General features: G+C 36.5%; 5 protein-coding genes across 7 annotated transcripts in view; 3 read left to right on the forward strand and 2 right to left on the reverse strand.

Annotated features, from left to right (window-relative positions):
- Positions 1-2379, reverse strand: part of LOC104701913 (pumilio homolog 23) — a 5666-nt gene extending 3287 nt beyond the window's left edge. For 2 of the 3 annotated variants that reach the window (XM_010417675.2, XM_019227761.1), the window contains exons 1-7: positions 2043-2379; positions 1573-1936; positions 1183-1485; positions 874-1044; positions 523-666; positions 308-427; positions 34-219 (exon numbers count right to left, since the gene is read on the reverse strand). In XM_010417675.2, the coding sequence (XP_010415977.1) occupies positions 34-219; positions 308-427; positions 523-666; positions 874-1044; positions 1183-1485; positions 1573-1936; positions 2043-2299 (1545 nt within the window). In that variant the 5' untranslated portion in view covers positions 2300-2379. The remainder of the gene's footprint in view (positions 1-33; positions 220-307; positions 428-522; positions 667-873; positions 1045-1182; positions 1486-1572; positions 1937-2042) is intronic. The other variant, XM_010417674.2, reaches the window with a different exon arrangement.
- LOC104701914 (alanine aminotransferase 2, mitochondrial-like) lies at positions 3265-6814 on the forward strand. The gene is made up of 14 exons (XM_010417677.2): positions 3265-3589; positions 4052-4102; positions 4212-4262; positions 4446-4511; positions 4596-4657; positions 4745-4823; positions 4914-5018; positions 5116-5226; positions 5314-5451; positions 5537-5732; positions 5809-5963; positions 6055-6129; positions 6216-6419; positions 6512-6814. The coding sequence occupies exons 1-14, from the start codon at positions 3353-3355 to the stop codon at positions 6626-6628; spliced, it is 1647 nt and encodes a 548-aa protein (XP_010415979.1). The 5' UTR covers positions 3265-3352; the 3' UTR covers positions 6629-6814.
- LOC104701915 (translation initiation factor eIF-2B subunit alpha-like) lies at positions 7060-8829 on the forward strand. Its single transcript, XM_010417678.2, is given in 6 exon segments — positions 7060-7186; positions 7189-7509; positions 7628-7780; positions 7876-8017; positions 8189-8430; positions 8508-8829. Coding segments are annotated over 6 exon segments (1146 nt in total). The 5' UTR covers positions 7060-7105; the 3' UTR covers positions 8715-8829.
- LOC104704838 (MADS-box transcription factor 23-like) lies at positions 9657-10343 on the reverse strand. Its single transcript, XM_010420863.1, has one exon. It carries the CDS (start codon positions 10341-10343, stop codon positions 9657-9659), a length of 687 nt encoding a protein of 228 aa, XP_010419165.1.
- On the forward strand, positions 12027-13093 carry LOC104701917 (ethylene-responsive transcription factor ERF073-like). Its single transcript, XM_010417679.1, has 2 exons — positions 12027-12292; positions 12378-13093. Exons 1-2 carry the CDS (start codon positions 12106-12108, stop codon positions 12968-12970), a joined length of 780 nt encoding a protein of 259 aa, XP_010415981.1. The 5' UTR covers positions 12027-12105; the 3' UTR covers positions 12971-13093.

A 13168-nucleotide genomic window follows, 5' to 3' on the forward strand; every position in this document is an offset into this window, starting at 1 on the left:
TTTTTGTCAACACGTCAAGAGAAGGAAACATACGCTAGAAAACTTGAAAATCCCCTGAAGGATCAAAGAACCCATGACATGCATCTTTGCACCAGGTGCCCACTCCCATGTAGACTTATCTTGGTATCCAAAGTAGCTATCAAGAAACAGCAACCGTGGAACAATGGAGATACGGGATTCATTTGTCGAGCATACTGCACCAACAAGGGCCTCACAACACTAAAAAAGAAAAAAACATTTGCATAAGACAAAATTTTGAAAGTAGAGAAGAAATAAAATTTCATCTGAATGTAGAAAACATAGAAACCTTATGTTCATGACATTGAAGCCTCTGGCTAGCCGCTATCAGAGAAGCCACAACACCTGACTTTCCTTGCTCAAGAAGATCCTTGACTCTTGGAGCTAATTCTTCCCATATCAAACCCATCTTGTCAACAAAATCAATTGAATGTAAGTTTACAGCTTTCAAGGGAACAACACAAATACAGAAAAAAATATGAAGTGTGAGTAGGATAAAGATACCTGCTCTTGGTCTTTTGCATGGGAGATCAATGCTTGAATAACAAAATTTGCACATCGATCAACTGATAGCTTAAATAAAGAGTTCTTGAAAACTTTGTTGAATATTTCGTTATACAAATTTTCAGGGGCCACTTCCAAAATCACCTGAAAATGGCATGCAAACGCATTTAAAAAGGCAACTACGAAATTTAACACTCCAATTAAAACATGGAATCGAACAGATAACTAGCAACCATTCAACAGATAATGTTTTGCATCATCTAACGCAGGCAATATGTCCATAATCAGCTGTTTTCTGCAAGTAACAGAATTTTGGTATAAACAAATCCGCAAAAGGTTACACTTAATTACCTCCACCAGATGACTGAATGAATTATCCTTCATTGACTCTAAAATTTCTTTGGCAACTTTGGTATCTATGTGAAACCCTTCTTTTTTTTTATTCGAAGAGTTGCAGCCCAGAATAAGCGGAATGATTTCATGCAACTCCTCATCTAGTTTCACCATTAATCTGAGAGCCGTCTGTCAAGAGAAGATTAGTTAGCATCATTGCATCAGCGTGAACCAGGAGGGAGCGAGATTAAAAATAACAGTCAATACGAAAAAAGTTGCTTGAAAATAACACAGATGATCAGACAGGGATATATATATATAACCTACCTGTAAGACCAAACTGCTATACTGATCGACTTGAAGATACTTCATATCCTCTCTGCTACAACTCAATAGCCCAGACAATAGGTACTTGAGAACATCTGGAAACCCTTGATGAGGGATTTCGAGATTACTCTCATCTAACTGAGACGTCTTCAAATTCAAACGTTTCGCCAGAGCTTTTGATGATTTTGTGCCATAAAGCTCAGGGGAGTCTAAAGAGACTCCTTTGCAGAGACAAAGAAGCCTTCGAAGAACATGAGAACTATAGCAGTTGCACAACATATCAAGTGGTTTATCCACAATCACCTGACCAAGGGAAATAGTTCAATAATCAGTTTCCATAAATAGAAGCAATATTCTGGAGACCAACCAGCAAAAGATTGAATAAAGTACCTGGCCTATAGAATTCAAAGCCTCCTCAATAACAGAATAAGCATCTGGATTTTCAAGATGTGTAGCCAAGGCTTTGAGAGCCGACTCTGCAACATGAGAACCAGATCTATCCATAGCAATAGCTGGAAACACCTCCGCAGAATTTCGAATAAAACTGCAAAGCTGGTCAAGTTCACATCCCTCAAGCAGAGTTTGCAAGACATGACTTATGATATAATCAGTTGAAATCTCATACTCCCTCCCTCTTGTTTCTTCAAGAGCATTTCCACATATCACTGAACGTTCCTCTAAATCAACTTCGTTACTATCAAAGAGATTAGCAATCTCAGAGAAATACTTTGAAGTCTCTGGATCAATCTCTTTCCTGCAAAAAAAAAAATATCAAACCACAATTCACTACCACTACAAAAATTACAGAGCACTGTGATTCTGATGTTTGGGGTTCAAAAAAAAAAAAAATCTTCCGTTACCTGACAAACTGATTCTGATGTTCAAACTCAGATTGTTTCTTTGAAGCTGGCTTTACATCAGGTGCACCACCGGATTGGTTCCTCTTGTTACCATCTCCATCAAATCCACGGCCACCTCTCTGGTCTTTCCTAAACATTCCTTTTTTCCTATCACTGTGATTGTTGTTGCTAGACTTTCCCCGTTCACCCATCAAGCTATCTTCTTCACTAGTCCTGTGCCTCCTCAATGGCAATGATTTGGAACCAACTGAAACCATGTAACTTCCTATAGCCAACTTTGTTTAAACCCTAAACAATTTTACCCAGACAGGATCGGATGTCCCCAATCGATTTTAGGGTTTTGTTCTCGTCCTAGTGACGTGGATATAACAAGTATTGGGTTTTGATCACGATTTTACTTGGCCTTTTTAGGGCCCAATCGTGTAGCCCGGCTCTAGTTTTCAGAAAGAGAAAAAATTTGCAACATGACAAAATAGATGAAAGAGTAACGATTCAAAATCATCAATTTCATCTTGCTAAAAAAATTTTCTATTTTTGTCAACAACACATAATTTAAAAGATTCATTGGAGAAAAGGAGTTGACAAATACAAAATCTAAAAATAATAATCATAGACAATCTTCTTTAGCATTAGTTGATTGTGACATATATATTAATCTTCTTACAAAATCATCAATTTAATATTTTGATATTGTTAAAATTTTATAAATGATAAAATGATTATTGTTTCTTAATCTTTGTAATTTTAGTAAAAAAAAACTCTTATATACTGGGATCATATAATACAATATTTAATATTAGTGATTTCTAAAATTCTTCTCTAAATGATAAGTACTTCAAAATAGATGTAGTACTATCTAGATTTTTTTCTAAATTTTTAGTACCAACAAACAGTAAATTGATAATGGTAGAAACATATCTGTTTATCCCAAATTAGTTGTGATTAATATATTATTATATGACTTATCAGTCTTATCTTTCAGACAACCTTTTTTTTTGGCTAAAGGACATGTCTTTTTATGGGATTAGTCTGGTTTTTAACACAGATAAAGTTAAATAAAATTAGCCGCCTAAAATAAACCCTACAAAATATATCTTCTTCGTCTATTGAAGAAAAATAAAAAAAAACAGAAAATTCAATACATTTTTTGAACGTGGAGAACAAGGCAAAATTCTGTGTGCAGCAGGCACTGGTTTTAGAGGACATTGGTTGGCACGCTTCTTCCTTCTGTGAGAGAGTTGGTGGTTCAATCTTGGGCCTTGAGTAGCACGTTACGTTCTGTACTATAAAGTAAAGCTGATCAAAGAGAGATGCGGAGATTTTTGATTGGCCAAGCTAGAAAAGGTCTTGTCGACCATACGACTCGTCGTCAACATCACCAAACTCGAAGCTTTCTCTCTCTTCTTCCTCCTTCATTTTCTACTAATTCTCCTCGTGCTGCTCCTCTTGTTTCTCTGTCTCGTTTCATGAGTTCTACTTCGGACATGGCTGCTTCTTCTGATTCCACTTCTTCTCTTCCCGTTACTCTTGACTCCATCAACCCCAAGGTGGGTTTTCTAATTATTCTATATTTGATTGCTTTTTCTGAATTTGTTTGTGGGGTTTCTGGGTTTTTTTTTTTGCTTGGATTGATCTGGATTTGTTACTGTTAAGCTCAAAGATTCAATATTTTCAGTGTGGGTTTTCTGATTTAACGCCAAAGGTTTGGTCTTTTTGCTTCCCAATGATGAAATCGACAAGCTTTGCTTTATTGTTTCGTTTCGCCGCACTTGATTTGGGGTTTTATTTTCTGAGTTTTGCTTCTGGTTAGATCAGTCCTCGTGATGATTTATAACTTTCTTTTCGAAAGTTTCAGTACTGGAATTTTTCCCATCTAATCAAAATTCTAATCTTGTATTCACCGAATTGTCACATTCTAATGTCATTACTTTTGTTATGAGTGTCACATTCAATCATGCTGAGAACTTGGTTTTATTGTAACTAAGAGGGTTTTTAATTTTGGGTGACAGGTTCTGAAATGTGAGTATGCTGTTCGTGGAGAAATTGTCAACATTGCTCAGGTCAGAGATTCATGTGCTTCGTTTGATAACATGACGGAACAATATTTGTAGGAATTTTTTTAAAAGCTAAATGACTTCTTCTGTCTGCCTTTTGTTTTCCATCTTACAGAAGTTGCAAGAAGACTTGAAGTCTAATAAGGATGCGTATCCCTTCGATGAGGTAAAATCTTTTTATTCATTGGCATAGTCATGTTCTCTTGTGTGTGTTCTTTGTAGAGTTATGATCGGCTTTTTGTATATAAGTTTCATAGAGTGGATAGTTTAGTGTTGATGTTACATATTCTCAAACTCTGTATAATTCCCAACAAGAAAGAAACTTTAAAGTCTTCACCGCTTTTGGCAGATCATCTATTGCAACATTGGAAATCCTCAATCACTTGGTCAGCTGCCTATAAGGTTCTTCCGAGAGGTAAGCGAATGTTTTTGCTGCTCTTTCGTCTGTCATATATCAGCCCCTGAGATATTAACTTCTGTGATCATCAATATGTCTCAGGTTCTTGCCTTGTGTGACCACTCGAGCCTTTTGGATGAGACTGAAACACATGGGTTGTTCAGGTATCGATCATCTATATGTCTCAGGTTCTTGCGTTATATTGCTTATATGGTTTAAGATTGATTCACATTTTTTTTTTCCACTATCAGTACTGATTCAATTGACCGAGCATGGAAGATTCTGGATCAAATTCCTGGAAGAGCAACTGGTGCTTACAGTCACAGCCAGGTTTGTCATCAGGGTCTAATTTAAAAGTCCTTAACACTATATTTACATGACCCTTATGTTGCTAAATGATATTTCATTTTCTTTCCCCAGGGTATCAAGGGATTACGTGACACTATTGCAGCTGGAATCGAAGCCCGTGATGGTTTCCCTGCTGATCCAAATGATATTTTCTTGACTGATGGTGCAAGTCCAGCGGTAAACAGTCAAAACTTAAACATTTTCTCATACAATTATAGCAAGTCCTCTTAAATGGTTCATGCTAAGTGATTTTTTTTCTCTCTTCGCTCTATAGGTTCACATGATGATGCAACTTGTCTTGAGCTCAGAGAAAGATGGTATCCTCTGTCCCATTCCACAGTATCCATTGTACTCTGCTTCAATTACCCTCCATGGTGGATCTTTAGTATGTTCATGTAATCATTATGGATTTTTTTTGTTTTTTGGTTTGATCTTTTTTTTTGTTTTTCTGATTGTCATTTTTTCTGCTTAGGTTCCATACTATTTAGATGAAGCAACAGGATGGGGACTGGAAATATCAGACCTTAAGAAGCAACTAGAGGAAGCTAGGTCGAAGGGCATCACTGTAAGGGCCTTGGTTGTCATAAACCCCGGTAACCCAACTGGTCAGGTAAAACCATATCTTGAAGACTTAGATTGACAAATTTAAGCACTTTATGATGTGATTGTAACATTTTCTCATGAATTTGGTTAAGGTTCTTGCGGAAGAAAACCAGCGTGACATTGTTAATTTCTGCAAGCAAGAGGGTTTAGTTCTTTTAGCTGACGAGGTCTACCAAGAAAATCTTTACGTCCCCGACAAAAAGTTCCATTCTTTCAAGAAATTTGCTCGGTCTTTGGGCTACGGCGAAAAGGATATGTCTTTAGTCTCGTTCCAATCAGTTTCTAAAGGTAAATGAACAACCTTTTTTATTGTTCAATGCTTATCATTTAAATATGGGGGGCTTATATCTTTTTCTGTGGACAGGATACTATGGAGAATGTGGGAAAAGAGGTGGTTACATGGAGGTTACTGGATTCACACCTGATGTAAGAGAACAGATATACAAAATGGCGTCTGTGAATCTGTGTTCTAACATCTCTGGTCAAATTCTTGCTAGCCTTGTCATGAGCCCACCCAAGGTAAATAACATCTCTATTTCTTGCTAATCAGTTTTCGCCAATTCATGCAAACAGATAAAATGACTAATAAGTCTTTTTCATATTTGATCAGCCTGGTGATGACTCATATGACTCATACATGGTAGAAAGAGATGGAATTCTCTCATCCATGGCTAAACGTGCAAAGGTGAGTTGAAAGATCATTACAGTAGCCTCTAAAGAAATTTTTCAGTCTCTTGTATAACATCATAAGCTTTGATGATGAATGTGCAGACTTTGGAAGAGGCTCTTAACAACTTAGAAGGCGTTACATGTAACAGAGCTGAAGGAGCAATGTATCTCTTCCCACGAATTAGTCTTCCTCAAAAGGCGATTGAAGCTGCTGAAGCCGAAAAAACTGCGCCAGATGCGTTCTATTGCAAACGCCTTCTCAATGCTACTGGTGTAGTTGTAGTCCCTGGTTCTGGCTTTGGACAGGTAAGAAAATAACCAAACCTTTTACAAATGAAAAACTTCTAATGTTTTTCAAAAGGATAGATATATAACTTGAATTTGTCACTGTGGTTTAGGTTCCTGGAACATGGCACTTTAGATGCACAATACTTCCTCAAGAAGACAAGATTCCGGCGATAGTGGATCGTCTCACAGCGTTCCACAAGAGCTTTATGGACGAGTTCCGTGACTAGAGAAAGCTTACCATGAAAGATGAACTTACAAGAACTTTTAAGAGAAGTGTAATCAGTTTGAGTAATTAAAGAAAAAGATTAAGCTATGCTTTGGTCAGGCGATTGTGATCAGACAATTTAATTTTAGGATACTTGTACTCGGGCATGCCAATTTAAGATATGAAAATTAAGTAAAATTGATTATTATTTTTTTTTTGTCATGTTTCTTATCTATATGAATATCTAATATTTTTTGCGATTTGTTTTTAAATTATTCTTAGCCTAATTTTTCCATTTATATATATTAAGTAAACTGATTTTTTTTTTGTAACATTTGTTTAACGACAATTTAACAAACAATAATAAGTGGGCTTATGAATGGGCCTTATATTCACATTTATTACCTGACCTAAGAAGTAAGAACTAAATATTATTATCTTAATTTTTTTTTTTTCATTTAATCATTTTTTCGGCATTTTCTCAAAGGAAAAAAATCAAATGTGGCGAAGATCGCCGTCGTTCATCCTCGATCGAACCTCGAGTTCACCTCCCATGGCCGCCGATACAACACGAGCCCCATTCAAAACCCTGATTCCATCTCCGCTTATTACCAAACCCGCGCGGCGCATCACGGTGTCATTACAAGCGAATGGCTATCCCAAGCTCAAGCGGCCGTGGGCGGCGTCGTCTCTGGCGATGAGCATCCTGTCTCATCCCTCAATGAGCTCGGGAACGAGAAGTCGTTTAATGTAATTGAAGAGTTCAATAGCTGGAGAAAGCAGCCGGATCTGGCTGAAGCCGTCGCGGCTATTAGAGCTCTTGCTGCTGTTATTCGTGCCAGCGAAGCTACTACTATGATGGAGCTTGAGATTGAGCTCAAAACGGCCTCTGATACTCTCAAGGTGAAAAAATCGCGATTTCACTCTTGATTCTTGATTATTGATTAGTGATTATTGATTCTTGATTCTTGATTCTTGATTAGTGATTCTTGATTGAGAAAAGTTTCAATTTTTTTGGCAGTCATGGGACACAACGTCAATCTCTTTGACTGCTGGATGCGATTTGTTCATCAGATACGTTACGAGAACGTCTGCTTTAGAATACGAAGATTTCAATTCAGCTAAGTCTCGTCTTCTTGAACGTGCTGAGAAATTTGGGGAAATTTCTTGCAAGGTACTTCCTTTATCTATAGAAATGCAGTAGATAGATCAAAAGGCATTTGTGATAGAAGAGGGATTTATAAAGAGGATTCCAACTACATTGTGCAGGCTCGTAGGATTATCGCAATGCTTAGTCAAGATTTTATATTTGATGGTTGTACCATTTTGGTTCATGGACTCTCTAGAGTTGTTCTGGAAATACTCAAGACTGCTGCACAAAACAACAAACTCTTTCGAGTTCTCTGCACAGGTTCGTTCTCTTTTCCAATACACCCGTTTCCATTTTAACAACAAGCTTTAGATATTGGAACTTGAGTTGTATCTGCTTAACGAGACATTTTGTTTCTTGTGATCTACATAATCTTGACTTAGTAGTATTTAGTAGCCTCTCTCTGCACCCTTTTAATGAATAAATTGACAGAGGGAAGGCCGGATGGAACTGGAGTTTTGTTATCGAGTGAGTTATCGAAGCTTGATATCCCAGTGAAGCTACTGCTTGATTCAGCTGTAGCGTATAGCATGGATGAAGTAGACATGGTGTTTGTCGGGGCAGATGGAGTTGTAGAAAGTGGTGGTATTATCAACATGATGGGAACATACCAAATCGCACTCGTGGCACACAGTATGAACAAACCTGTTTATGTCGCTGCCGAGAGTTATAAGGTAATAATTGAAACGGTTTTATAAGATCTAAGAGAGAGAGAGAGTGTGGTTAATGATACAAAGTTGTGTATTTGCAGTTTGCTAGGCTTTACCCATTAGACCAAAAGGACATGGCACCAGCGCTGAGACCAATTGAGTTTGGCTTAAAGATTCCAACAAAGGTGGAAGTAGAGAGGTCGGCTCGAGACTATACGCCGCCTCAGTACCTAACACTCCTATTCACGGACCTTGGTGTTCTCTCTCCCTCGGTAGTTAGTGATGAGCTTATTCAACTCTATCTTTAATTTCAACTCCTAATTAATAATTAACTCTTTAATAAGTTTGTTTGTGAGAAAGTGGAAAATTACAGTTTTGATCCTTTAAAGATCTTCAAAGTTAGTGTTTTTGATCCGTGAAAAACTTGTTTCGGTTGTTGAGTCAGTTTTCTGATCGATTCGATTCATCCGACATAAATGTACTTGTCTCATTGTAGATGTCATCTAACCAGCTATTGGCCACGTTCTCCCGTAACCAGTTTCCTATCCTGGATGGACAACGATAACTTCAAAGTTCAAACATGGAAGTACTACTTACATTTTCCTACTTTAGACTAACATGTAGAAAACTAATCTTTAGTCTTCCTGTTCCGATTATTGATTACGACTGTTCAGTTCAGTTCTAATAAGCACATTTACAACATCACCATGACACCATGGTCAGTTTCCAACCCTCAAGCCCGAATTGTTAAAAGTTTCAGCCATCGACAGATCAATCAGAGACAATCTAGGCTGCAAATGGTTGCATCAAATTGAAAAAATGGGTTGAACAAAATTGGGTTGAATATTATTCAACTCATTCATCTCCAAAATAGTGGCTGAACAATAGCTTTTTTCAACTTTTTAAGTTGAACGGGCTGAATAGTTTTTCCAACCTCTACCTTTTCGTGAAAACCTTTTCAATGCAAATAGTGAAAATTGGTTAAATAATATTACAATACCATTTTTATGTAAATAATAAAAAAATAAAAACTAAATAAGAAAGACAAAGAAACTGACAATATCATAATAATAAATTGACTCCATATATATAAAAATATAAGGATTCAAGGTCCGTATACAATACTTTTTTTTTCAATCTAAAATTTGAAAGCATTAGTTAATTTAGATAAACGAATTCATATAATTTAGAATCGACCTATATCTATATGTAATAAAACAAAAGTGTAATAATAAATTAAAGAAAACACTTCACTGTCTAGGTTTTGGAGACATAAATGGAACCGCAAGATCCAAACCAGCATCGTTACCTAGATAACTTCGATCGTTCCTAGCCATCATGTTTTCATTAGACAGTTTCCAGTCAGCCATAGCCATCTCATTTGGAAACGCCGGAAGATTCTCAACCATCCGATCATTACTTATCTGGGAGATCCTCGTCATTAGATTCTCCCTTAACACACTCAACGCCATCTTGTACTCTTCCATATCCTCCTCCGGTACACTCTCCACCGCTCTCTCCCACCACATCAAACCGTCGTTATTCTCACCTCCTGCTGCCACGTCACCTCCGGGGTTCGACCTCAGCATCACCGGAGTCTTGCGAATGTATTTATCGACGAGTGTGTCCACGTTACCAAACGAGTAGATCCTATCGCAGCGTGAAAACGTTATGATACCAATCTGTGCGCCGCAGAGAACGCTTAACTCGGCGGCTTTTTTGAAAAGACCGGATCTGCGTTTCGAAAACGTCACTTGCCTTCGGTTCTCAACTTCGATCTCCTTGATCTCTATCTTTTGTCGACCCTTGGTGGTTCGAGGCTTTTTTAGTGTAGTCTCTTTTTTTTGGTTGGCAAGCAAGTTAGGGTTTCGAAGGGGCTTTTGTTTCGCGGGCGGTAAGCAAGTGATCATAGTTGACGCTTCTCCAACATCCTCCATATCGGAGACAAGAATGAAAGATGATGATTATGAGATGACAAAGCTTTCTTTGAGAGAAAGATTCGGATTTATATTTATATACATAGTTTTCGATCAAATATGGAATTTTTGTGTAATCATAATATATGCTAATTGTGGTATTAAATGCGCCTCAATAAGTTAACTTTATATATTTTTGGAATGATTCCATTAAAATTAACATTTAACTTTTTTTAACCTAAGTTTCGTGATATTATTTCCCAAATTTACGAGATATACTTGCTCCTTTCTATTTTACATAATTATGATATGCTCATATATATATTGCTGAAATTAAATATATATTTTATCGACTGTCAAAGAAAACATTGGCTATATGAAATGAATGGTTCATCCTCAACGTATAAAATCCCATTTTCGTGGGTCGTACGTAGCCATTGTGAATATTTAATAGTTATTTTATTTTTCCATTTAATATATCAATTAGTCTTTAATTAACCCCTCAACGAACCATAGCGGATTAATTTTTTTTGGGTAGGAGGCATAGCGGATTAATTAGCCTCTTGACAAAGATTCAAAGTTTGGTCGATAGATTAATTTAGATTTATAAAATGCGTAGTGGAGAAAACCATGGGTTAGTTAGTCAGTATTAGAGACTACTTATGGTTTCAAATTTGAAAGCCGTACCCCTATATATTGATAGGTTAACACAACTTGGATCAACAATTACTATAATTAATTAACTTTTTTGTTAAATTTTTATATATCAAATTGTTGTCAACAGCTAGCTGTACATAAATACTGTGTTCATTAAGGTTATTCCGGAAAGGTTTTTTACCTAATCACGCAATTATAACCCCTCAACACATTGGTTAACCCATGTCGATCTCTGTTATAAATTAAGCAAACATCCCAAAGACTTGTTCTTCAATATGAAACTGTTACAAGTTACTAGACCATTTGGTAAATGACTACTATATATATATATACGGTCTCTGTTTTTTGAAAAAAATATATATAAATACGGAATTTAAATTAACTAAACAAAACAAATGAATGTGATTATAGATGTCTTAGATTTATGACATGATGTGAAGAAGGGACTGTGGTTTTTTTAATTTATTTTGTTTTCCAAAAATTTGGAAAGTTTTGAATCATTACAATTCTAATGTAAGAAGGACAATATATATTTTTTAATTGGTGAATTAAAAGAAAAAATAATAGTAATTTACTTAATCTTCAAATTAATCCTTTATTCACCTTTATAATTAACATTATCGGTAAGATTGAAAATCTATGATATTATGCGATTGGCCATAAAACTAGGTAGGGCGCATTAAGCATTAAATTAGATTTAAGAAGAAAAAAAATCACCATCGTTAAAACTAAAATATACAGTGACGAAAAAAAGAAGCTCAAATATACGATTCATTAATGTAAAAGATCTGATTAAAAGATAAGACTGGATTTACACCCAAGGCAAAAAAAAAGAAGAGATAAGATCGAATATTAAATTTAATCATCTGAGTTATTATATTCAATTATTCATCAACTCAGCTTAATGCAGAACGGCGTAATAATAAAATTAACCTATGCTTAAAGAGCAAAAGGCCAAACAACGGTAAAATTAAAATTAACTAATATCCCACTTGTCCCAATTGTCATCACGCGTAGTCTTTTTTTTTTTTTTTGGCATATAAAGAGTGTGCTGCTACGATACAAAGCAACAATGAGAAACACACAAAGCAACAAATCTTACTTTTAACCCCAAAACTTTTTAAAAATGTGTGGAGGAGCTGTAATTTCCGATTACATAACGCCATCGGAGTCCGATCAAGAGAAGATTGGGAGAGGGAAGAAGTCTTCTTGGACAAGTAAGGCTGTCTTTGATTGCTCAATCAACGATTTCAACGGAGATTTTGAAGAATTTGAGTCGGACTTCTCTTCAACGCGTAAACGTGCATCATCAGGTGAGTTATGATTCTTTTTTTTTCCTGTGGTTTTGTTTTGTTCATAACTTGGTTGTTATTTGAACTTTTTTTTATTTATGGATAGGCTCAGCGTTACAGAGCAGTCGGTACAGAGGAATCAGGAGAAGACCTTGGGGGAGATGGGCGGCTGAGATTCGTGATCCAAGCAAAGGAGTTCGAGTTTGGCTCGGTACTTTCAATACAGCTGAAGACGCTGCTCGAGCTTATGATCTTGAAGCTAAGAGAATCCGAGGAGCCAAAGCTAAGCTCAATTTCCCAAACGAGCCTTCTAAGAAGCGCAAAGCTGAGGCTAAGACTGTGCAACTGATACAAGAGAAGAAGAAGCATGAGACTGATCTTGGATTGGCGGTGGCTAGCTCATTGCCTAGTAGTAGCGATGTTGATTTCTTGTGGGATGAGAATAATGCGGATACACTTTTGATCGATACACAATGGCTCCAAGATGTGATCATGGGCGATGCGAAGAAAAAACAGGAACTAAATGATGGTGAAGAAGGCAACGCTAATGCTGCTCTGCTTTCGGAAGAGCTTCTAGCTTTCGAGAACCAGACCGAGTGTTTCTCGCAGATTCCGTTTGGGGAGGAGGGAAATTGTGATTCCTTATTATCTTTGAGTAGTCTCTTTGATGGAGACAATAACATTGATCTTTGGTCCTGAACGATTTCCTTGTACAAAAGACATGAGTTCTTGTTCTTGCTTTGTTTCATACGAAGGAAGATTGAATTATCGTTCTTTCCTCTTGTCTAATATATCAAGATAAAAATTAGCCCCCTTGAATCGTATTTTTTTTGTTATTTTAATTCTGTTTTGCAATTACAGTTTTATAATCAAGATGTAGAGAATATTGTTGTGAAG

The sequence above is a fragment of the Camelina sativa genome, chromosome 7 (genome assembly GCF_000633955.1).
Source record: "Camelina sativa cultivar DH55 chromosome 7, Cs, whole genome shotgun sequence".
In the NCBI taxonomy this organism is placed as follows: Eukaryota; Viridiplantae; Streptophyta; class Magnoliopsida; order Brassicales; family Brassicaceae; genus Camelina; species Camelina sativa.